Source organism: Pundamilia nyererei, unplaced genomic scaffold (assembly GCF_000239375.1).
Source record: "Pundamilia nyererei isolate P.nyererei 1_Seehausen unplaced genomic scaffold, PunNye1.0 scaffold00221, whole genome shotgun sequence".
Classification (NCBI taxonomy): domain Eukaryota; kingdom Metazoa; phylum Chordata; class Actinopteri; order Cichliformes; family Cichlidae; genus Pundamilia; species Pundamilia nyererei.
This window is the reverse complement of record NW_005187622.1, coordinates 577852-604555: the sequence shown is the minus strand read 5'-3', so window position 1 is coordinate 604555 and position 26704 is coordinate 577852. Positions and strand designations below refer to the sequence as shown.

General features: G+C 41.4%; 1 protein-coding gene across 1 annotated transcript; it reads left to right on the top strand.

Moving 5' to 3' along the window:
* The first annotated feature begins 2090 nt into the window (after positions 1-2090).
* LOC102206335 (scavenger receptor cysteine-rich type 1 protein M130-like) lies at positions 2091-23755 on the top strand. Its single transcript, XM_013914751.1, has 12 exons — positions 2091-2148; positions 3389-3415; positions 3512-3811; positions 10269-10574; positions 10654-10944; positions 13297-13602; positions 16005-16310; positions 16384-16674; positions 18745-18794; positions 21376-21631; positions 21710-22000; positions 23566-23755. The coding sequence occupies exons 1-12, from the start codon at positions 2097-2099 to the stop codon at positions 23589-23591; spliced, it is 2502 nt and encodes an 833-aa protein (XP_013770205.1). The 5' UTR covers positions 2091-2096; the 3' UTR covers positions 23592-23755.
* Positions 23756-26704: the final 2949 nt, after the last annotated feature.

The window sequence follows — 26704 nt, the reverse complement described above, 5'->3', positions numbered from 1 at the left end:
TCTCTAACATTTCCCTCCTGTTGTTAATATATTTCACAGGTTTAAATCAATGCATAGTCACTTGTTAAATCACATTTTCAACTTGCATGTCATTCAGTGAAGTATCTAAACATCAGCTCTGTGAAGACTATCATAGAGATTCTCCACTCTGTCCTCCATATTTAGCATATCATATTGGCGATAGGGATCCTCCATATCCCTCTGGATCAAGACAAAGTTTCCTAAAGTCTGGTTAAACATACTCATCACCATGCGTTTCAAACAAGGAATAATGCAAGCAATAAAAATGCAAAATAGAAACATCATAGTACATAGGGCCAACAGGCCTTTAATCAGCAAAGATTTCCAGGAGCCGCTGAGCAACCAGTCCCACCAGCCTTGTTCATTGGTCTCGTAGTCCTGTTGCTGAGCGTCTCTCAGTTGTTTCAGAACATTTAAAGGTTTTGTCATGTTTAATGAGTGTATGTTGTCAGGTATGTAGGTGCAATATGTCTTGTTGAACAGTACACAGAGACCTCCTTTCTCTGCAAGAACAATGTCCAAAGCTACTCGGTGTTGCATGACAGTGATGCGGATTGCAATTTCTGCACTAATGCTCAACCAATGATTACACACTTTTCCTGTTCTGTATCAAGTTTTCTTTGATGTGCATGAAAATAATTTGCTCTGCTTTTTGTAATGAGCCAATTAAATGGAACAACTTGTCATTATCATCTAATAAAGTTCATACAGACAGATCATTTGTTTGGAGGAATGTTTGTGCCTGCAAGTGATCGTATCAAAAACACGGCTGCAATTCGCCTTGAGATATTTATCAATGAATATGACTGGATGAAGTATTTACTAACACCAGCTTTTAACAAAAATACTGTAAAATTGTTCTAAATTTTAAACTCTATTTTTTCAAATATTGTATTGATTAATTTATCATAATTTCAATAAAACAAAGCTAATTTTATTTAAGATCAAAGATTTCCAACAGGATGTATCCCCTTAATGACGTCCATTTCCAAATAATAACTACAACATATCTCACTGCAGATGTTTGAGTGTAGCAGTAACAGAAAAATGACTGTGTGTTTGAGCTGGTTGTGTTTGTCAACAATGTGAACTTAAATTGTAAAAAATGACCTAAAGAGCTCTGTGGAGTTTTTGTTGATGTCTCTAATATATAATATAATATAATGTAATGTAATATGATGTAATCAATCCTCTTTTTTATTCTCTTGCCTGGCTTGCCTTAGACATAGTGTACCAGATATAAGGTAATAATGGAAGTAGCACAAATAGAAATGAATAAATAACCAGCTATAAGAGGAGGAACCGATAGAGATTCTATGTAGCTCTTCTTGTGTGGCAGCACCACTCATTCAGATCACAGTTCTGATTGCAAAAGCTGCCTGACAGGAAGGGATCTAGGATCTTCATACACACCACTTGCATGAAACATGAAAGCCAGTGGTTAGTGACCACCAGGTTCTGTGTTTCAAGTTTCAGGTGTTTAGTTTATTTTTACTTGTTTTTAGTTTCCTCCCTGCTTAGGTTTTGTTAGTTTAGTCATTGTATTCCTGCATCTGGGTCCACACTCCATACATCTGCCATAGATGACGTGACAATGAGCTGGATGACAAGATCCATGTAAAAAAAATAAAAAATAAAAATGGATTATCTCAAATTGATTATTTTTGTCTTTACATCACACTTTTTAAGCAAACGGGCCAGGGGGCATGAGTCTGAGTGTGGATAACCATGCTGAAAGGTCAAAGGATCACTTTACACAGAAAGAAAAAAACACCCTGAAGTTCAGTTCATTTATTTTAAGAACAAAGTGCAGGTTAATATTTACTGTAGGAAAACAGTCAGTATTTAACCTTGTTCTTCTTGTACTACGTTACATGACCATAAATGGGAATGTCAGAGGACTTACGGGAAGTCTGCTGAACACAGCCGGGAATATGAATGGGTTCAAATGAGGTCAATAGATTTGAAGATGAAATGACAAAATTAGACACAGTGGACTCAAGTCCTGCCTCTCCCTACAGATAAATACTGAGCACAGCACAGAAGACCATCAGAGACGTCTGTGTACATGGATCATGGATCATCATCATGATCTGCTGCTGTTGCTGCTGCTGCTGTGGAGCTCAGGTAGGACTGTACTTTAAAAATACCCAGTTAGTATTCACTGAGTTGACTGGACCATTAAAGAACCTGATCACACACACACACGACATGACATGACATGACATGACACAATACACATAACATGCTGGGTATCAGCTGGAGTATCCAGAGGGCCCTGCAGGCTCACAGAGAACGTGGCAGACAGCAGCTATGAGCACACTGACCTCTTGCTTTGTGGTCACCGTCTAAAGCACGTTGATTAAGAAGACTGAGTTGAATTGGTGATACCAGGCGGCAGAAAAGAGAACAGTGTGGTGACCTGATGAAAGTGGTGCAGAGCTGAAGGAGCCTTTGTCTCTGCTTGTTTGAACTGAGCAGCCAAAGGATAAAAGTCCCTACTTGTCACCTTGCTGATACGTATGTGGGTCTTCTGATTCTGCACTGAATGATTAAACATAAACTCGACTACGCCGATGCTGGGAATGATGATTTTCTCAGATTAATGGTTGATTCTAACGTGTACATGAAGCTTTGCTCTGAGAGAATAATGATTGACTACAGTGACTGACATTATGTGCTGCCTGGATTTGAAATACATCATGATGTTAACTGCTTCTGATACTACACATTGACCATGACTATAACTCTGTCGAGATAACTCTCGTGTGCTTTGTAGTTGATGATTGATTCTGTAGGGTTACCACAAATTTTGACTTTGTACTTTCTTCATGAAGACTGATCTCTGCTTCCAAAGACTTCACTAAAAACTGTGTAACTGTTAAGCAGTCTTATACACTCACATGTTGTACAAGGTAAAAATGTGTGACACTTTTAAGCATGTAACTTTTTTTGTTGAAGGATTTGGACACAACTTGCTGAATAATTGGTGCATAAAATTAACGTCAGATACAATTAAAAGTAAGAATATCAGTATTATATAACAACAGAAGGAGAAGTTGTCTCTGTCGGCCTCTGTGCTGAAGGCAGACATGCTGGACACGCTTCTTGCTTTCTTTGTTTTTGTTGAACCTGCACGTTTGTGGGTGTTCAATAAATGTGGCAAAGAACATTTTTTCTTTTGTTGATTTTCAAAAATCATTAATTGTGGTGTTTTCATTTGTACAGTGAGCTGTGTTTTCAGATCCTTAATTCAGATGCACACTGACAAAACATAAAGTTTACTGGCATGTTTGTTCTGTCCTCGACTGATCTCCACTCAGAATTGCTCTTTATGTTCATGAGTTTTCTCTCATGTCCTCCTCAGGAGCCCAGGCTGAAGAGAAGTCAACAGGTAAGAAGAAGAAAAAAGAGATTTAAAGAATTGCTGGAGCAGAATTTACCAAGTTTGATTTTAATATTTTCAGACATAAATTCCTTTTCTATTCAGAGTCTGATGATTTCAGGCTTGTGGGAGGAGCCAGTCGCTGTGCAGGAATACTGGAGCTGAAACATCAGGGAGAGTGGAGAGCAGTGAAGGGCGATTCATGGACCCGGAAGGAAGCAGCTGTTGTCTGTGAACATCTGGACTGTGGCTTTCCTGTTTCTGTTGGAAGAAGAGAGGATGCCTCGAGTAGACCAACGACGTGGTGGATCAGTCGGGACTGTCTTCTGTCTCGATCTCCTCTGGGGCAATGTGCAGTGTCTTGGGAACTGCCACCTACCAGCATCTTTGACATAACCTGTTCAGGTAAACCCATGTTTGCTATCATCTTTTCATAATATGTGACAACTAGTCTGTGTATTTATGGAGAAAATCAGGGACATTTCCATTGTCGCAGTAAGGCTGTCCCTCTGTAGTAGGAATCCTTTTGTTTTCTTTCTGAGATTATGAGGAGGAAAACAATATTTTTGACAAGTGTGTTGAAGTGTAAAGATGCAATATAGACTAAATGTGATGTTGAAAAAAAAACTTCATGCTGCATTTAAACTCACAACCTTCACCACACAAGGCTGAGGAGAGTGAGTGGTAACTCTGCCACTAATCCACAGCTGAGAGAGAGGCATTGCTCCCCATTCAAAATGATTGGGTTTCTACTATTAGAAAAAGTGGACTATTTCAGCAAAGATACAAAATTATGAAATATAGGCTTGTAACACATAATGGAGCTGGTTATTAGTATGAACAGTCTGTCTACAACAAACAGTGTCAGACTAGTTAGTCGGTGAAAAGAAGTAAAATGGCCAATGACAATAACCTATTCCATCCCAACAATGGACTCTTCTCACTGTTGAGGTCCGGGAAGCGCTTCCGCTCCCTTAAGGCCAAAACAGAGAGAATGAGGAGGAGCTTCTTCCCCCAGGCTATTCGGGCCCTGAACCAGGTGTAGGACTGGACTCTCACACACGTCACCACACGCACCACCACACATTTCCTATAATCCTATAATTCCTATAATTTATAATCCTTATCTTTATAATCTCTTCTGCTATTTGCACATTCTTTACTGTAAATTCCTAAGTTAATTTGTAAATTTTTGTAGTAAATTGTAAATATTGTAAAACTTTTCTTCTGTCATTTAATGGTCGGGCATTGTACAGCTACAAGCATTTCACCCCCATGTCATACTGTGTATGGTTGTGTGTGTGTGACAAATAAAATTTGAATTTGAATTTGAATTTGAGATTGCTGTTCTCCTATCTTCCACCATCTTGAAGTGATATTATGTGTTTATATCCATCATGAGATAAAATTAGGCTTTGGATCTAATGAATTTGAAAGACCAGTAAACACCATTAACCTTCTACAATGACATCATGAGTTCCCATAGCTGTGGTAAGGATTTCAGAGGTTTAGGAAGAGTGTATGTAGATCCCCTCTGTAAAAGATTTCTTAACTGCACAGTGACATCATTGCACCTGTTGAGTCCCAGATACCACAATGAACTTTATTCACACTTTCCAGACACGGCGATGAGAAGTTTAATAACTAGTTTAATGACATTGTAATCTACTATGGGATTGTACAGCACACGGATAGTGGATAGCAGATAGTGTCTCAACAAATCAGAGAATGTCTACCCCCCTCCCTTGACTCCCACCAGTTTGCTTATTGAGCATGGAGGATGCCATCACCATCATCCTTCACAGAGCACTGAACCATCTGAAGAACAAGAAGAGCTATGTGAGGATGGACTACAGCTAAATGTTCACCACCATAAACCCTGACATCCTCACCACCAAACTGGACCACCTTCAGGTCCCCCTGCCACCTGGTCCTTGATCAAAGCCATCTTAATCTCCCCTCAATTGTCACTCAGCACTGGATCCCCACAGGGCTGCATTCTCAGTCCCTTACTGTAAGCCGTAGGTGTCAAACTCTGGCCCGCGGGCCAGATTTGGTCCGCAGCCTAATTACATTTGGCCCGCAAAGCCAATACTAAATTATTATTAGAGCTGGCCTACTGGTATTATACAGCTAATATATATATTGTTTAGTATTAAACTTTGCTTGTTCCATATTCAGTTTTTCAGCAAAACTTGTTTGAGTCCATAAGAAGAGATTCATTCTTAAATCTGGAGGAAGATTTTTTTTTACAATAAATATTGATGTTAGCCCGCGACCTTGTTCCAGTTTTGAATTTTGGCCCACTGGGTATTTGAGTTTGACACCCCTGCTGTAAGCCCTGTACACCTATGACTGTACACCAACCCACCCACCCAACGTTATAGACCAGTATGCTGATGACACCACTGTGGTCGGGCTAATTTCTGATGGAGATGGGACAGTATACAGCGTGGAGGTAGAGAACTTGTCCCACTGGTGCTCAGAAAATAATCTGAACATCCTTAAAAACAAAAGAGCTCATAATGTGTCACAGACAGTGTCACGGCCGAGGCTGACAGACAGAAGGACTCAGAAGCAGGACTCACACGAGAAAGTGTGATGAACAAGATTTTATTTAGAAGACATGAAATTGCAAAATCAACTAGACAGTGAACTATGAACTAAGGTCTACAAGATCAGTGAGGCTAAAAACTAGTGAAACTATGACCAGGGAAAAACACAATGACACTGAATATGTGAGAAACTAAATCTTCATCAGGAATGCTTTAACTCAGGGGCATGGAGAAAAGGCATGGGCTTCAGGGAATGCACCCAGGAGTCTCAGTACATCTTTGAAGGCGGAGAAATGGCAGGGGGGAGGTAGGTGGTCCGGGTAAGGCTGCTGGGTTTCAGGAGCAAGGAATCTGTGAAGAGCAATAACTGTAGCAGGAGGGCAGGCAGCTGAGTAAAGCTGACGGGAGCAGAGATGAACAGAGCTGCCAAAGAACTCTACTCAGACTGAGCTCCTGATAGGGGATCAGTATGAGAACAGAAAACAAAAACTCCTCAGCACAAAAGCACATGAATCTTCACACCGTAACACCCTGAAAACACGTGACAAGCAACAGGGGTGGGTGAGCAGGGTTAGAGTAAGCCAATGCAGACAGCAGCATCACATGGCGGCAACTCTACGCGTTCCAGTGCAGAGATGCGTGTCGGACGAGGGGCAAGCATCCGAGGTGTATGTGTGTGTATCCTGTGTTCAACTTGAGAGAGAGTGTCCTTCACCCGGTTAAGCAAAAGTCAACAGTCTTCAGCCAATGCAGGTGTACTTGAAAGAGACTAAACATAGTCCCGTTATCAGGGACAAGAATTTGTTGTTCCGGAGCTGCATGAGTGAGGGAGATGATTGTTTGAGTGCACCAATTTTGCAGTTGTTCTTAATGTCCATCACTGGTCACCGGGTCTATCTATTTCCAATTGCAAAGCCGTGAGCTTCTCTACAATCTGTTTATCCCAGGTAGGAAGGGGTTCACGGGTTTCAAAATGTACAATGCCATCAATCTGGTCAATGAAACCATGTGTTTATTTAACGCCATATGGGAAGATTGTAGAGAAGCTGAGTACTCAGTTCAGTCTGAGTACTCACGGCTTACCCATTATTAAACCCGATTCTTTGATCCCCATGATAGAACAGAGAAAACCCGACTCAGAGTGGTCAAAACATTTATAATTCTTTATTCAATCATCTTCTGGAAGAGGGAAAGCCCTGCACAGCCCAAAGCCAGTGGCAGGATCTCTAACATTAGAAGCTAAAAATGTGTCTCATATAGGTGTTATTTTGGTCCTTTACACATAACATACAGCCTCGATACAAACAACTCCTTATATGTTACTAGTTCCTCTTTCTGTCTGGTTTCCTGTATTTATTAATATGTCTCAGACTGAACTTCCTGTTTTTCAGTCTGGCTAAGCACTTAGTTTGTGAGTCAAAACTGGCCTTGCTTTACAAGCCTTTATTGTTAAAATACATAAAACAATATAATCAGAAAACAAGCACTAAGAATACATATTTATTTTGTAACACCATCATCAATTATTTCAGCCAGCCTAGTGGGGGATTTGAACAGCTGTAACCGCTTTCTTTGTTCTTCAATTAGTCAGGTCCGAGCCAGCTTCGATCAGCCAGTAGTCTGTTATCATGGTTCTGAATGGCAGACGTCGTTCAGTGTCCTTCACTGAGAGTGTCGCCAGGCACATGACACATCCGACCATCGAGTATCCGGCAGCAAATGTCTCTGGAGGACAATCAGGGCTCTCCCGAGCCCAAGCTTCTCATCAAGAGTAGAGTGTCAACTTTGTTAAGGGACCAGTTGATCAAATCCATAATTTTTTTGGTTTTAGAAAACAAGACTGAGAGACTCTCTGAGGGTTAGAGTTAGACAAGACATAGAAGCCAAGCAGGGAAGATAAGGGAGGGAGAGGGTGAGAGATGTGTCCGCCTCCACCAAGAGCCAAAGTAGTAGTATAATGTAAACAGAATCGGTCCAAGCACTGAACCCTGTGGAACTCCATAATTAACCTTAGTGTGTGAAGAGGACTCTCCATTTACATGAACAAATTGGAGTCTATTAGATAGATATGATTCAAACCACTGCTGTGAAGTACCTGTAAAATAGGATAATAGGATATTATTAGGATAACACATGACAAAATAGTGAACTTAGAAAATATACACAAATTGTGAAATTGCACCTCTTTAAAATGCAGCTCAATTAAACCTAGCTCCAAGAATAATTTTCACCGACAGTTCTGAGATAAGCTGCATGTTATTCTTGGATGCGGTTGTAGGACCGGCTTTAAAATCGCATGACAAAAATATCATACACATTAAAAAAAACTGCATCACCAACGTAGCCTGGACAACATTTGCTAGTTAGATGAAGTCAGCTATCTCATCGTAGCATATTTATATGCATATTTATAATCATACGGTTCTTGGAGTGAGTGCATACACTCATGAAGTTTAGTAACTTCCGGTCACTGCAACAAGCCCAGGTACAGTTTACCGACGGATGGGTGCAGGACCTTGAAATGCACCGTGTAGAAAGTAAAGACCATCGTACGTATCATAAGTTTACCAGTCTCACAAATCGTCGTCATAAATACACATTCGTTAACCGTTTATTAATAGGACCTTTGAGCTCAACGGTAATTAATTAGCAGTGGAAATAATTTCTGGTAGCATCACAGAAATGTAGCAGTGACAATAATACTGTATGCTGTAATCGTACTGGACAATTAGTGATACAAAACAACTGTTTTATCCTGTGAATAAAAGTATATGTTTTTGTCAATGTACCATAATAACAGAAGCGAAACGCAATATTGTGTCGGGACAATTCACTATTTATGCACAATAAACAAAGGAGCATAGCGCGACAATTTCTGTTCAGCGCCAGACTTGCTTGTAACCTATATCACCAATTATGTTAAGAAAAATGACGTATTAACTACTACAGCAGACTGACCTTTGTGTAAATGCTTGGAGCAGACTAACCTGTGAGCTGGAGTGTTCTGGGACGTTATATTTGATCTTTGAATGGCTGCAATCCAGGCCATCCGTCGCGTCTTTGTTACTTCGGAAACATGGCTCGAACAATTTCTCTTTAACGACGTAATCCGATAACAACCGATCTCTTTACCCGTCGGCTTCCCGTGGCTGTCATGCGACCGGCTATTGCAGTTAATAATACAACAGCTTCTTGACATTTTTGTGTTTCTTTTTATCGCTGTGTGACTGATTTCAATTGAAAGCCTGCGTGAGCTACTACCTCTTGCTACGAGTTCCCAGAATCCTTTGCGGTTTTACCCCTGAATGACGTCACATTTTCAATCTCTATATAATATGCATGTAAAATTTTATATTTGGGGTGAAATATCAAGTCTTTTCAAGTAAACCGGTTCAAGTCCAATTCATGTCCCAGGTCATTGGTGTAAAAGTCCAAGTCAAGTCACAAGTCTTAGAACATTTTTTCAAGTCAAGTCTAAAGTCATAAAATTAATGACTCGAGTCCAAGTCATGTGACTCGAGTCCACACCTCTGGTCGACAGTATCGAACGCTGTACTGAGGTCTAGCAGGACAAGCACAGAGATGAGTCCACTGTCAGAGGCCATAAGAAGATCATTTGTAACCTTCACTAAAGCTGTTTCTGTGCGGTGATGAGCTCTGAAACCTGACTGAAACTCTTCAAATAAGCCATTCCTTTCAAGAGTTTTTAAGAAGGAAGGAAGGTTGGAGATTGGCCTATAATTACCTAAATCCACTGGGTCAAGAGATGGATTTTCAAGTAATCGTTTAACTACTGCCAGCTTAGAGACCTGTGGGCCATAGGACTTCTTTGAGCAGTCTTGTAGGAATGGGGTTTAAAAGACCTGAAGTTAACTCAGAAAGATCAATTGAAGAAAAAGACTCAGTGTCAGTGGCATCAGTGGTACTGGAAGTAGCTGTACATATCTGAGATGATTATGATTTTTTTTCTCTAATGTTTAAAATTGTATTTCCAAACTAATTCATGAAGACATTACTAGTTATCGTTTCCAACATCTCTGCTGATCTCACCTGGACCGCTGGTAAAGAAGAACATTTTCATAGGGCCTCTTTTTTTGTCTTTCTTGATGCTGTTGTCTACTTGACTAAACCCAGCCCGGTCCAAGTCTGTGCAGAACAAACCAAACAGTTTCCAGTTTCTTGTAGACAGGTAGTGTGTCAGACCCCCGATCCTGAATTTAAATCAGTGGATAGTTGTTTGCTGCCATCTTTTTCTTGTGTGTCTGCTGTCTCTGATCTCTCTGTTTGATCTTCTCTGATGTCTCCAGACTCTGTCAGGCTGCTGAATGGTTCCAGTCTGTGTTCAGGCAGACTGGAGGTGAAGTCTGACCAGAGCTGGTCCTCAGTGTGTGAAGCTGACTTTGACCAGCAGGATGCAGAGGTGGTCTGTAGGGAGCTTTGCTGTGGGCCTCCTTCGGTCCTCCAGGGGGCGCTGTATGGAGAAGTGGAGGCTCCAGTGTGGAGCAAAGAGTTCCAGTGTGGAGGCCATGAGTCTGCTCTCCTGGACTGTAGAAGCTCAGGCTCAGCTAGAAACAGCTGCTCACCTGGCAAAGCTGTTGGACTCACCTGCTCAGGTAGAAGAGGAGCTGCAGCTTTGATGTGGTTCAAACTCACTTTACTCTTTCACTGATGACACTCTGATTTTTTTTCCAGACGGTGAGGATGTCAGGTTGGTGGGAGGAGCCACCCACTGTACAGGAACACTGGAGCTGAAATATCTGGGAGAATGGAGAACAGTGGAAGCCATTGAGTGGACCCGGAAAACAGCTACTGTTGTGTGTGAACAGCTGGACTGTGGTTATGTTGTTTCTTTAGGAAAAAGGACGGGTGCATCAAGCAGATCTGTGTGGAGCATCAGTGATACGTGTATTCAGCTTGGATCTACTCTGCAATACTGTGCATCAGCTTCGTTTTCTACGTCCATTTTTGATGTAACCTGCTCAGGTAAAATTATTTGTGACAGTATACACGATATAATATGTGATAGCTGGAAGAGAAGCAAACTATCCACCAATCGTGACTGGCTCTGTTCCACAGCATATCTTTGTTTTCTCTTCCTCCCCTCATCCCCAACAGATGGACTCCTGGCCTGTTGTAGTGATAGATGTAGATCTAGATGCAACTGAATTGAACTGAATCATGGCAGAAGAGATGTTCAGTGTTCTCGGGAGTCAAACTAAAGAGTCCCTTCTTCAGTGCTATAACTTTCTGGGCTTCCTATTTCTTAGCTTGAGTTTCAGTTCAGTCTCTCCTCACTCATGTATTGCTACACCCTGGGACTCATTCTTAACAGTTTGCACAAAGAAATCTGGGAAACTTTTGAAACAGTTTTCGAATTTTCAATTTTCCTTTTCTAAACAGATATAATATTCAAAAACATAAAAAAAATAATTGAGCCTTAATTAAGAAACAATTGAAAGTTTGAAATATATACAAAGCAAGTTGGCAATGCTACAGTCTGTACTTCTCCTAGTTCACAAGATACTGGAGGGTCTTACCCTGATAGTCTCCTGACTGAATGTACAGAGCACAGGACACCACTGTAGACTTGCTTAAGCTGGGATACATAGGATACATTCATTGAGTATCTTCAATGTTTTGGGGAGTATGAGATCACAGGCAGAATTAACTCAAGATTCTCAATTTCAAAAGGTCCAGTGATCCTGAGACAGAGCTTCTTTGAGTTATATTGTAATGGAATGTCCTAGAACATAACCACATTTTCTGATCTAAGGTCTGAAGTTTGAAGCTGAAATCTGGTGTTAGTCTCCCAAACATTTAGTTTTCTCTACGGCCCTGAGGAGTACTGTCTCGGGGCATCTCTGGATTTCTTGACGTAGGTCGTTGTGTTGCATGGAGTGAACCGCTGTCTCACTGTCCAGCTTTGGGAACATAGAGTTCAGTAGCACAGAGAGGACTCAAATAGACATAACCCAATGGGAGATGAGGTCATGGTGTTGTGTACTTACTTGTCTGCTTCAAATGGTAGGTTTGATAGCGCAACACAGTAGAGGGCAGCTTATGTAGAACAAAATCTCTTCACACTTGTGAGGTGAAAAGAGTCCCTCAATCAGAGATTTGTTTCAAAATCACATCATTTAATTTGAAAATACTGAACCATCACTCTACATTAGTTGTTTGAGTGGAAAATATATGTATAGAAGTTCCTAATTCATAACAGAGGACAGAAAAAGACATTTCATACACACCAATGATCATAGATATTTACAAAAATGTTTACATGCATCATTGTCATACACTAACACTTAAAGACTATTTTTTTTTTACCATTTCACTCACCAATTTTCACTATTTGTAGTGAGTTTCTCTTGTTAAGCTGAATCTGTGGTACTTGGTAATGGTCTTTTACCCACTTCTTCCTTTTTCTTCAGGTTTATGTTAAAAACATTTTGTTCTACTGAGCTAATTTATTTACTTTTTAACCTCGTCTATAGTATCAGAGGAAGCAACATACACGAACTTGTTTAGTGAAGCCAGAGCCCAGTTTTAGTTTACAAACTGTCAACCTTCCAAAGTGGCTTCACCCTCAGATGCTTTTCTTTACATTTCATCAGGTGGAAATTATTACGCTTTTTTATGTAGCAGTGCATATTTGTCTCTCAGAACAACAAATTGAGGTAAACATGTTTTGTGTTTTAGATTAGTGGCGTCACTATAGTTTGCAGATTGCAGGTAGTGAGTGTTGATTTACAGTGATTCTAGTTGACTGATTTAGAGAATGTGTACATAAGAACATAACAGACTAGTGCCAGGAACAACTGGCATTGGTTTCGTTAATCTAGGGTCTTATAACCCTCATTTCTCTGCTGCTGCTCAACCAGCCAATCCTGATATAACAGGAGCAATCGTGGCTCAAGAGTTGGCAGTTCGTCTTGTAATCAGAAGGTTGCCGGTTTGAGCCCCGGCTCGGACAGTTTCGGTCGTTGTGTCCTTGTGCAAGACACTTCACCCGGTGCCTACTGGTGGGGGTTAGAGGGGCCGGTGGCGCCAGTGTCAGTGCACCCCAGGGTGGCTGTGGCTACAATGTAGCTTGCCATCACCAGTGTGTGTGAAAGGGTGGGTGACTGAATGTAGTGTAAAGTGCTTTGGGGTCCTTAGGGACTAAGTAAAGCGCTATACAAATACAGGCCATTTACCATTTTAACGGTATTATACTATACAATAAATAGACAAACAGTTTCATCTTTGAACCAGTGAATAGTTGTTTGCTGCCATCTTTTTCTTGTGTGTCTGCTGTCTCTGATCTCTCTGTTTGATCTTCTCTGATGTCTCCAGACTCTGTCAGGCTGCTGAATGGTTCCAGTCTGTGTTCAGGCAGACTGGAGGTGAAGTCTGACCAGAGCTGGTCCTCAGTGTGTGAAGCTGACTTTGACCAGCAGGATGCAGAGGTGGTCTGTAGGGAGCTCGGCTGTGGGCCTCCTTCGGTCCTCCAGGGGGCGCTGTATGGAGAAGTGGAGGCTCCAGTGTGGAGCAAAGAGTTCCAGTGTGGAGGCCATGAGTCTGCTCTCCTGGACTGTAGAAGCTCAGGCTCACCTAGAAACAGCTGCTCACCTGGCAAAGCTGTTGGACTCACCTGCTCAGGTAGAAGAGGAGCTGCAGCTTTGATGTGGTTCAAACTCACTTTTTTCTTTTACTGATGACTCTCTGCTTTCTGTTCAGATAATGATGTTTTCAGGTTGGTGGGAGGATCCAATCAGTGTGCTGGTACACTGGAGCTGAAACATCTGGGAGAATGGAGACCAGTGGAAATCTATGATAGGATGCCACAGACAGCCGCAGTTGTCTGTGCACATCTGGATTGTGGCTCTATTATTTCCATAGAACAAAACCACAAGTCTTCACATAGATTAACGTGGGGAATCTCAGCTGACTGTGTTCAGGATGGATCTTCTCTGAGGCAGTGTGCAAAATCAGATGACTCATCTGTCATAGCAAAACTTCAGTGTTCAGGTAAGTTGATCACCAGCAGAGGTGGCAAAAGGTAATTATTTGGTGGACATTTCTAGTAATAATAAGCTAACATTAGCAGATGTAAATACATACTTTATTTCAGTGTACATTTTATCTATAAGTAATGAACTCAACTTGAGTCATTTAAGCAGAACATGTGCAGAGAACAAGATGAAAATATAAAAAAAATAGCTCTATGTTCTGTTGACTACGTAGAGTGTGGCTTTGTCTCTAAACAGGGAAATGAGTTTGGAAACAGTTACAAACTGATTCAGCAGGTGGGGGAATCCTAAAATCAGTTGTAGTTGGCTCAGTGTGGGAAAAAGAATCACAGCTCACAATAACTTTTATTGAGAGCTCCAGTAGGTTTTCTTAATATACAGGCTGTGATCAGCTGATCTGAGATACTGTTGCTCTATGGTATACTGCTATATTCAACCAGATGTCAGCAGATGTTTCATGAGTTGTCCTTGCTGATTTTGATCTTCTACACTGACAGTACACTGTTTATGCTGTCTTTATATTAGACTTTATAAAGTGGTATAAAGGTGGAATTCAGTGAATGAATCTCAGCATCATCAGTTTAACTTCAAATTCATCTCTGCTACACTTGATGTAACCTACCACTGACCATGAAACCACAGCCACTGTGCACCAGTCACACACTGTTTTCTTTAAATCCATCACAGTGCAGCAAAATAACCTGTTTATCCTGCACTAACCTGCAGTGGATTTTCATGCAGCCTTTAAATAGCATAGTTAGTTTGTCTCAGTTTGATTTGCATATTTGACAATATATAAAAAAAATAATGTCACATGTACAGACCCCATATCTCATTTAAAAACATGAGGACTTCATGTAAGCTTTAAATGAGTAGTCATTCCCTTTAAATCTAACCTCTCTTTTTCCTCTCCTGTCCTGTCTTTCTTATCTCTCTCCATCTCTGAGTGAAGTTAGTTCTCTTTCTGTTCTCTCCCTGTGAAATACAGCAGCTGGACCTTTAGCTAGCAACACATTGTGAGAAAAACTGCACACAAACAGTTTGTGTGTTTGCTAATGTTTGTTGAGCTGATAGAAACACTGAATTTGAAATTACCTGACACACAAAAAATGTCACTCTTTTTAAGCTTTATTTTGTGGTCCCTGCCACACAGCAAATCAAGACACTATCTCCTGTCTTTGTGATCTCTGTTTAGTTCAGTCATGTTAGTATATCTTAGTCCTGGTCCTGGTGTTAGTCATTTACTGTTTCATGTATGTTGTGTTGTTTTATTTCCCCTTCCTCTATTAGATTCAGCTCAGCTGTCTTCCAGTTTGCTCTCATCACCTTGTATATGTATTCTGTCATTTTTTTTTTGGTTCTTTCTGATGTCCTAAATGATTCCTCATATTGCGTGTTCGTCCATCTGTGCGCTTTCCTCTAGTCCTACTTTTTCTGTCAGTTTGATCCTGCCTTGCCGTGGTATTAGGTATTATTTTTGCCATTTTGTCAGTTGCCAGCTAAGACTGTGTTTTAGTTTATTTCCTGTTTTGGGTGTCCTGCTTTGGGGTTCAGATTCTGCTTGCGACACAATGGTTCCATGACATTAATCTTCGAGCACACCCAGTGAAGCATTACTTTCATGAAAGCTGGTATGGTTGGAGAATATTGTGGTCAGTTGAGAATTTTGCAAAGAAGGCTGACTCTCTGAGTATGAATCATTTTGCTCAGTATTTAATGGGTCACTATGCTTTGCAGATTGCAGGTAGTGAGTGTTGATTTACAGTGATTCTAGTCCACTGTTATAGAGAATGTGTACATAAGACCACATGGGCTGATACTCTGTTTCACTAATCTCTGGGTCTCTAATAACCCACTTTTCTCTGCTGTTGTTTCTACCAGCTCATCCTGATATAACAGCATAATACTGTCCCACCAATAAATGGACAAACAGTCTCATCTTTGAATCAGTGAATAGTTGTTTGCTGCCATCTTTTTCTTGTGTGTCTGCTGTCTCTGATCTCTCTGTTTGATCTTCTCTGATGTCTCCAGACTCTGTCAGGCTGCTGAATGGTTCCAGTCTGTGTTCAGGCAGACTGGAGGTGAAGTCTGACCAGAGCTGGTCCTCAGTGTGTGAAGCTGACTTTGACCAGCAGGATGCAGAGGTGGTCTGTAGGGAGCTCGGCTGTGGGCCTCCTTCGGTCCTCCAGGGGGCGCTGTATGGAGAAGTGGAGGCTCCAGTGTGGAGCAAAGCGTACCAGTGTGGAGGCCATGAGTCTGCTCTCCTGGACTGTAGAAGCTCAAGCTCAGCTAGAAACAGCTGCTCACCTGGCAAAGCTGTTGGACTCACCTGCTCAGGTAGAAGAGGAGCTGCAGCTTCGATGTGGTTCAAAGTCATTCTCAATGTGACCACTTTCTGATACCTGTTTAGATGTTGATCATGTCAGGTTGGTGAGAGGAACCAGTCATTGTGCAGGCACACTGGAACTGAAACATCTGGGAGAATGGAGACCAGTGAAAGCCATTGACTGGACACTGAAGACAGCAGCAGTCCTCTGTGGATATCTGGATTGTGGCTCTGCTGTTTCCATAGAACAAAACTTGAGCTCTTCAGTTCGATCTGCTTGGGAAATTACTGCTGACTGTTTTCAAAATGGATCTTCTCTGAGGCAGTGTGCAACATCAGATGACTCAATGTATTTTGTAAAGCTTAACTGTTTAGGTAAGTCCATCATTAGTGACAACATATATGCCATCATCAGAGCTTTACTCCGAACTCTACTTAAAAAAAAGAAAAAGACAAGTGCAGTTAAAATATGCAAATAGATATTTCCTAATAACATCTAAATTTAGAATAATGTATTATACAGCAGTGGGGAATATATTTGATTACAGTAGCTGGCTTTTTGAAAGTGCTGTAACTAAGATTAGGTGTTTAATTCCTCCACTGTTATCTTCTTTTAATATCATAAGCTAACACAGTACAGAGCAGCTACCTAAACTCCACTGCCAAAGAGGTCGATTATCTTGGTAATTGTGTTACATCCTCATTGTGTATGACTCCTGATATTGTGGTTTCTCTGTAAAAGAAAGCCTCATATCAGATGTGCTTGACTTCTTGGTTTAACTCTCAAATATGCCCTTTAAAGGAGTGAACTCATAAGCTGGATAGAGTTTTACTGTAAGGCCCGTACCTTACAATAAAAGTGTTTTGATGTAACCTTTGCTATGATTTGGTGCTATAGAAATACGACTGAAATTAATTAAATTGAAATTCAGTTTCATGAATTTAGAAGATATTCATTTTTAAAAAGCCCCCCATAAAGCTAGAGCATCTTATTATCTTACACTGATTGAAGAAAATAAGAGCAACCTTGAGTTTCATTTCAGCACTGTAACCAAGTTGACATAGACTCAGGGCTGTGTTGAGCCAACCATTCATTTGACCTTACCTAGTAATGATTTGAATTTGTTGACAAATAAAATTTTAACCATTAGATAATTTTTTTTATAACCACCACTGAGATGTGTTATTATATACAACGACTTTAAAAAAATACTGATATCCATTTACTCTTTCACTCAAGTGGATCTTTCTGACTTAACTTCAGTAATTACTTTCTCTAATCAATAGTGTGTCTTTTAGACCACATTCCTACAAGGCTGCTCAAAGAAGTCCAAACAATAGATAATATTTCGATCTTAAATGTGATCAACCTATTTTTTTATTAATAGGCTACATACTGTACAACAGGCTTTTAGGGTTGCAGTAATGATCTTCTTGACCTTAGTGCAGCATTCACTAATGATGACCATAATATTTTATTACAGTGATTAGAGCACAAGCTTCAAACCTCTCTGTTGCAGTATTTGAATCATATCTAACTGATAGACTTCAATTTGTTCATGTAAATGGAGAGTCGTTTTCAAACACTAGGGTTAATTATAGAGTTCCACAGGGCTCAGTGCTAATACCAATTCTGTTTACTTTATAGATGCTTCCCTTAGGCAGTAGATGACACTAAACTTTATCTATCTATGAGGCCAGATAACACACACCAATGACCTCTAACTTACTGCTTCTAGATTCAGATAAAAATGAGGTTATTGTATTCGGCCCTGAAAATTCTTAGAAATATGGTATCTAACCAGTGACTTGCTCTTGATGGCATTACCTTGGTCTCCAGTAAACTGTGAGGAACCTTGGAGTCATTTTTACCAGTATATGTCCTTCAGTGCACATATTAAACACATATGTAGGACTGCTTTCTGTCATTGGCACAATATCAGAAAAATCCTGAACAGTCTTTTCAGCAGTGCTCCTATGAGCACTGCTGAAAAGACTAATTCATACATTTGCATTGATGTAGCTGTTGTTCTTTATTAATACATTTGAATGGAATTGAGTTATTACTTTTAGACTGGACTACTGTAATTCATCTTTATCAAGATGTCCTATAAAAATCCCGAAAAGCCTTCAGTTGATCCAAAATGCTGATGCAAGAGTGCTGACAGGGACACACACACACAGAGCACATTTCTCCTATATTGATTTCCCTGCATTGGCTCCTTGTTAAATCCAGAATCTAATTTAAAATCCTGCTCCTCACATAAAAGGTCTTTTTAACCTTACTATTACCATTTTCTTAGTATTATTATTTAATCTTTACTTTACAACATAAAGCATCTTGAGATCACAGTTGTTTGCCTCTAAATACATTTATTTGAATCTAATCATTTTCTTTTTCTGCTGTCTCTGATCTCTCTGTTTGATCTTCTCTGATGTCTCCAGACTCTGTCAGGCTGCTGAATGGTTCCAGTCTGTGTTCAGGCAGACTGGAGGTGAAGTCTAGGAGGTGAAGTCTAACCAGAGCTGGTCCTCAGTGTGTGAAGCTGACTTTGACCAGCAGGATGCAGAGGTGGTCTGTAGGGAGCTCGGCTGTGGGCCTCCTTCGGTCCTCCAGGGGGCGCTGTATGGAGAAGTGGAGGCTCCAGTGTGGAGCAAAGAGTTCCAGTGTGGAGGCCATGAGTCTGCTCTCCTGGACTGTAGAAGCTCAGGCGATGTGGTTCAAAGTCATTCTCAATGTGACCACTTTCTGATACCTGTTTAGATGTTGATCATGTCAGGTTGGTGAGAGGAACCAGTCATTGTGCAGGCACACTGGAACTGAAACATCTGGGAGAATGGAGACCAGTGAAAGCCATTGACTGGACCCTGAATGAAGCAGCTGTTTTCTGTGAACGTTTGAACTGTGGTTCTGTGCTTTCGAAGCAAGAGAGAAATCAAACCAATTCCAGAGGCACCTGGTGGCTCAGAAATGATTGTATTGAGTCTAGTCCTGATTTAAGGGTGTGCGTAACATCAGCAATCACTGAACTCATCCTGCATCTTACCTGCTCAGGTAAGCACATTAGTGACAGCCTTTTGTGGTCTGGACAGGCCACAAAAACCTGTCCTACAATGCACATATTAAACAAATATGTAAGACTGCGTTCTTCCATTTGCGCAACATCTCTAAAATTAGAAATATCCTGTCTCAGAGTGACGCTGAAAAACTAGTTCATGCATTTATTACTTCCAGGCTGGACTACTGTAATTCATTATTATCAGGATGTCCAAAAAACTCACTGAAAAGCCTTCAGCTAATCCAAAACGCTGCAGCAAGAGTACTGACAGGGACTAGAAAGAGAGAGCATATTTCTCCTGTTTTGGCTTCCCTTCATTGGCTTCCTGTTAAATCCAGAATTGAATTCAAAATCCTGCTCCTCACATACAAGGTCTTAAATAATCAGGCCCCATCTTATCTCAATGACCTTGTAAGTACCATATCACCCTATTAGAGCACTTCGCTCTCGCTCTGCAGGTCTACTAGAGTATTTAAAAGTAGAATGGGAGGGAGAGCCTTCAGTTTTCAGGCCCCTCTTCTGTGGAACCAGCTTCCAGTTTGGATTCGGGAGACAGACACTATCTCTACTTTTAAGATTAGGCTTAAAACTTTCCTTTTTGCTAAAGCATATAGTTAGGGCTGGACCAGGTGACCCTGAATCCTCCCTTAGGTATGCTGCAATAGACATAGGCTGCCGGGGATTCCCATGATGCATTGAGTTTTTCCTTTCCAGTCACCTTTCTCACTCACTATGTATTAACAGACCTCTCTGCATTAAATCATATCTGTTATTAACCTCTGTCTCTCTTCCACAGCATGTCTTTTATCCTGTCTTCCTTCTCTCACCCCAACCGGTCGCAGCAGATGGCCGCCCCTCCCTGAGCCTGGTTCTGCCGGAGGTTTCTTCCTGTTAAAAGGGAGTTTTTCCTTCCCACTGTTGCCAAAGTGCTTGCTCATAGGGGGTCATATGATTGTTGGGTTTTTTTCTCTGTATCTATGAAGCGCCTTGAGGCGACTTATGTTGTGATTTGGCGCTATATAAATAAAATTGAATTGAATTGAATTGAATTGAAAATTGAATTGAATTGAGAATCCTAGAAGGTTGAAGTGCAGGCAGGCTAAGTGTGCTCTGTCTTTTAAGTGGTTTAAATTTACCTTTACATATCGCCCAAGGTTTAGAAATCAGAGACCAGATAGTGCTTCCTTTGGTCAGTGCTGCTTTCCCGAGGTGTTGGGTACTCGATGATTCTGGGGTGCATGGCCAGATGTTTTGACATGATTGCTCCCTTGGGGTTGTGGTCTGGCTTAGCTTGGGCCTCCTCAATGTGGGTTGCAGAAGGTTCTGGCAGTTCCTGGGTTTCTGTGACTTTGTCCTCAGCACGTGCTGGGATGGATGGCTCCTGAAGAGACTGGTTAACTGGGGTTCTGTCTAGGGCCTCCCTCTTCGTTCCATCAGTTTTTGTTGGTTCTTTGTCATGTCCTCCCTAATCTCTCATATTGCATGCTTGTCGATCTGTGTGCTTTCTTCTAGTCATATTTTTTTCTGTCAGTTTCCTCCTGCCTTGCCCTGGTATTATTTTTGCTATTCTGTCAGTTGCCAGCTGAGACTGTATTTAGAGTTTTTTTTTGTTTTTATTTCTTGCTTTGGGGCTTTGGGGTTCAGATTCTATGACATCTATCTTCAGACACATCCAGTGAAGCATTACCTTCATAAAAGCAGGGATAGTCTCAGAATATTGTGGTCAGGTGAGAATTTTTCTTTTGGATGTTTTTATAAACTACAGTCAGCCTATGTTTTAAAAACCACTGATCCTTTATTTCACAGATGGTTTCATTAGTCTTTTTACACAGCTAAACAAAAATGTTAAATATTCAGTGAACAATCTCAAAATCCAAAGTGACCATCAAAACCAATCTGAAATAAACATGAAGGACTTATGATGTACTGAGTATCTCTCTCTGTTTGATCTTCTCTGATGTCTCCAGACTCTGTCAGGCTGCTGAATGGTTCCAGTCTGTGTTCAGGCAGACTGGAGGTGAAGTCTAACCAGAGCTGGTCCTCAGTGTGTGAAGCTGACTTTGACCAGCAGGATGCAGAGGTGGTCTGTAGGGAGCTCGGCTGTGGGCCTCCTTCGGTCCTCCAGGGGGCGCTGTATGGAGAAGTGGAGGCTCCAGTGTGGAGCAAAGAGTTCCAGTGTGGAGGCCATGAGTCTGCTCTCCTGGACTGTAGAAGCTCAGGCTCAGCTAGAAACAGCTGCTCACCTGGCAAAGCTGTTGGACTCACCTGCTCAGGTAGAAGAGGAGCTGCAGCTTTGATGTGGTTCAAACTCACTTTATTCTGTTACTGATGACTCTTTGCTTTCTGTTCAGAGCCTGATGATATCAGGTTGGAGGGAGGAGCCAGTCGCTGTGATGGAAGACTGGAGATAAAACATCTGGGAGAGTGGAGACCTGTGGACGGCTCTGACTGGATCCTGAATGAAGCAGCTGTTTTCTGCAAACACTTAAACTGCAGCTCTGTGGTTTCTGTAGAAGTGAGAGATAACTCCTTTTACAACCAGACGTGGTTTCTCAATCAAGGCTGTGTTCGGTCTCGATCTGATTTAAGGGCGTGTGCAGCATCAGGATTCACTTACAGCATCCTGCATCTTACCTGCTCAGGTAAGCACATTAGTGACATCTATGAGGTGATCAGAAGTTTGCTGAGTGGTAAACAGCTTATGAAACACACTTCAGTAAATGTGCTTTTACAGATGTGTTTCTACCGAGACATTGGCAGCTTTCCCACTCTGCTGCATCTTTCATGATTTCTCTGTAAAGTGTCACTACAGAGTCCGTTTGTTGGAAAAGAAAAGGTCTTTTGGTAAAAAAAGCAAGTCCTTACCTGGACCGTTTTGTTCAGGATGACAGCATGTCAGTGCATTCTATTTTTTTGCTCTCTGCACTGTTTACTGTCAGTCTGTATAATGGCAGGATAATTGGAGTGGTCCTTTCAACACGATAACAGCTTCAGGCAGTGATGGCCAGATGAAACCTTGTGAGAATTTAATGTTTTTCATCCAACTGGTTCAGAAAAAGGTTATTTTCTCGATGCTTCATATGCACACCACACCCCCTGCTGGTCAACACCTTAATTGTCATTGGCCTGCATGATGCAAACAGAGTTCTATTAATGTCAAAAACCTTGTCAGTGTATCAGTCAATGTTTGAATAATGATGGTGTTGGTTTTTTAAGAAATAATATTTTTCCACTGTGCTTGGACTCATTTTCTCTTTTTGGTAATAACTTCTCTGGCTTTGGAGAAATCGTGAAGGTGAACACTGACACGTACATTTTCAGGGGTCCATTGCGCTTTATTTTATTGTTCATAGATCACAACCGCACTTGAACCAATTTGAACCAACGAGTCTTCAAACCTCATAACTGATGTCAGTCACATGTAAAGAAGCAAGCCTCAATGGGTGCTTCATTAAGCATTTCCTGGATTTCTCAGCACATGCTCTGAAGCTTCATCCCATCACAAGTTTTATGATAACCTTTGAACATTTTTAATGTGTTTTTGTACATAAATGGACACTTTTATATATCACAGTATGAAATACTACATTTTGTATATATATAAACCGTTATGTGTGTTTCTTGCTCCATACTAAAAAAGTTAGTGTGACTTAAATGTCTGTTATGGGTGTTAAAGTGGCTGTTTACGGCATATTACTGTCTGATAAAGTGCAGCAGAGCTGAAAATGTTTTTTCAGACTGTATGAGCTGTTTAGCCTTTTTTCCATGGTATCATTTGTTTATGGTCAATTGCAATATATTTAGTTAAAAGGCAATTAACTAAGGAGGATGGGACACAAGCACAGAATCCAGAGGATCAAGTGCAGTATTATCAAGAGAAGGAGAATGGATTCACATAAATAAAGAAATAATTTAAAGTAATTATGCTTCAAATTGAAGTCAAGTTTTTTAAAATGGGTTTTAACAGATAAATAAGGAAAGCCTGCATTTTTACTGTACAACCAAATGAATATATAGAATATATAGCATGAGCTGCCTTGATGGAGTGCTTCCTGTTAGTGTGTTTGATCACATGACACAGGTCTTTCTGTCCTGTTACTCACACTGTTGTGTATTTATACTTGAGGGCACTGAACACATGAGTGATGGTTGAGTGATGCAGTGGGTCTGATTGTCAGTCTGACAGTGTGCTGTCATGTCTCTGCAGCCAAGCAGCACACAGGAGGACCCTGAGCTGACTGTGACCTCCATGTTTGTGCTGCTGAAGATGACGAAACTCGGGAAGCAAAGGAAAACCTCTAAAGAGCTCATCTCATGTCTCAATGAATTTCTTAGCTGACAAAAACCCCATAATCTTTATGTCTGATGTAATTAGCATTTTTGGACATTAATTATTCACATGATTCTACAGTTTGCCTGTTATGTAATAAGATGCTTTTGCTGTCTAAGAAAATAAACTCTGTTGTTGCAGTGAAAAATGTATTTTAATAAGCAAAATAAAAACATAAACAAACAGTATTTCCCTTCCCTTCAAGTGAAATTTTGCAGCAAATTTGAACAAAACTACTTTAGTTTGATTTGTTTATTTTAAAGAAAACAAAGTGCAGGTTGATATTTGCTGTTGGAAAACAAACAGTATGTAACTTTCTACCTGTGCAAGGTTATAGGACCATAAATGTAGGGGTCAGTGGGACTGTGAGAGGACTTACGAGAAGCCTGTTGATCAGGAACCAGGAAAGGCAAACAAAGTAAAAATGACAGAATCAGACTGTGGAGTCAAACCTCGCCTCGTCCTTGCCTCGTCTCTCCTGAGCTGAGCATCATGGATCCCCGTCTGCTGCTGCTGCTGTGGAGCTCAGGTAGGATTACAAATCAACTGTCAGCATTCTGTGATTTGATCATCAAACAACCTGCACACACAGCAAGCTCATCATAACACACAGATATGAAAGGATCAGAGGATGAACTGCTCTCTCCAAGTAGAATCCGTCTTTATATTCATGTTTTTTTTCTTATGTCCTTCTCAGGAGTCCAAGCTTGCAATGAGCTCATATCAAAAGGTAAACTAAAAAATAAAGAATCACACAAACATAATTCGCTGTGCAGGAACACTGGAGCTAAAACATCTGGGAGAGTGGAGGCCAGCGGTGTTGTTTGTGTGGACTCCGAAGGCAGTCACTGTAATTTGTGAACATCTGGCCTGTGGCTCTGCTGTTTCTGTAGGAAGGAGAGAGAAGGCTCCACACAGGTCAATGTGGTGGATCAATGGTGCCTGTGTGGAGAAAGCATCTGCTCTGTGGAGTGTCTGTATGTTTCCTGAACCCTTTCCCTTTGCCTCAGAGTTAACCTGCTCAGGTAAACCCATTTGTAGCATCAATGATGATGTAATATAACAAAATAATATGTGACAACAACATGACAGGCTGATGCATTCACCACCTAGAAGAGCAGCAGTCATGAAAGAGTTTCAGGGGTCTCTGAAACCAAAGGGCTGCTGAGCTCCACAGCTCATTAATAACTTACATATTATTGTATAGAAAACACGTACCCCAAAGGCAGCTGTTTTTGTAATTTGCTGCAATACAAGCTCTTGGACCCAAGTGTGTACCGGGCCGTGGGTGGGTTCCTCCACTCTGCCTAACAGGAAGTCAACTGGGAGCTGGGGCTCTTGGCCAAACATAAGAAAGTAGGGTGACTCACCCGTAGTTTGATGGATTGTGGTATTGTAAGAAAAGGTGAGCTGCTGTAAATACATGGGCCAATGACGCTTTTGCTCAGGGGGCAGGGTTCTCAACAGATCATGCAGAGTCCGATTAAAACGCTCACACTGGCCATTACCTTGTGGGTGGTAAGGAGTGGTGCGAGTCTTTTCCACACCATATAACTGGCATAGCTGCTGAACTAATGCTCTTTCAAAACTCCTCCCCTGATCGGAGTGGATCCTAGAGGGAACACCAAAGCGATAAAACCACTCATAAACCAAAACACTGGCCACAGTAGTTGCCTTTTGATCCTTAGTAGAAATGGCCTGAGTGAACTTTGAAAACACATCAGTAAGAATCAATACATTTTCACGGCCATCAACGGAGGGTTCAAGGCATGTGAAATCAATTGCCAGAATCTGATTGGGCCTCGCAGCCATGAGGTGACCCATGGTTGTTTTAGGTTTGGGATAAACTGCTTTAGCCTGCGCACAACGTTCACATTGCTGACAGTAATCCTGAACCTCCTTAGACATACCTGGCCAATAACACCTCTTGCGTATCAAGTCTGCAGTCCTGTCAGTTCCCTGATGACCATGGTCATTATGCAAGCCATGTAAAACCTCATTCTTGAGACTCTGAGGGACCACTAATTGGCACACTGGTTCCCCCCCCATCTGGCTGAAAGATCTGCCGATCAAGGACGCCCTCCTTTTCTACCAGTTTCCTCCACTGGCGCAACATTTCCAGCACTGCTGCTGGCAAATCTCTTCTCTCCTGGCGAGTAGGGCCAGTTCCTCTGCGCCAAAACTTCAAAAAACCACTAATCGTGGGGTCCTCCCTCTGCAAAGTAGCAAGGTCTGCAAGTGAATGAGAGGGTAAAACCGAAATCATAGATTGGATTACTTGCTGTGGTGGTAAAACTGTTTGGACTAAAGAGTCTGGAAGGGAAGTACCAGGAAGCAGTGTTTCTAAAGACACAGTTTGATCGGATGGCTGACACTGTCGGGACAAAGCATCTGCATTGCCATTTGTACGACCCGGACGATACTTAATTGAAAAATCAAAAGAAGAGAGCTGAGCCGCCCAGCGCTGTTCCAAAGCTCCAAGCTTTGCTGTAGTCAGATGGCTCAAGGGGTTGTTGTCTGTATAGACAACACACCTGTTACCCAGCAAATATTCTCTGAATTTTTCAGTCATAGCCCATTTCAAGGCTAGGAATTCAAGTTTCATGGAGCTGTAATTGGACATGTTACGTTCCGTGGGCTTTAGCCCTCGACTAGCATAAGCTATAGGACGCACCTTGCCATCAGCTTGCTGTTGTGAAAGCACTGCCCCCAGACCCCAGTGGCTGGCATCAACCTCCAAGATAAAAGGTTGTGAAAAATTAGCATAAGCCAATACGGGGGAATGCACCAACCGAGCTTTCAACTCTTGAAAGCTATTTTCACACTGCTCGGTCCAAACTTCCTGCAATGCACGCTTTGAGGGGCGTTTGTGCTTAGTCCCAGCCAGTTCGGCCACCAGCTGGTGGAGCGGAGCAGCTAGGGATGCAAAACCTGGAACAAAGCGGCGATAGTAACTAGCAAACCCTAAGAATGATCTCAATTCAGCAACAGAGCTAGGAGTTTGCCAATTAGACAC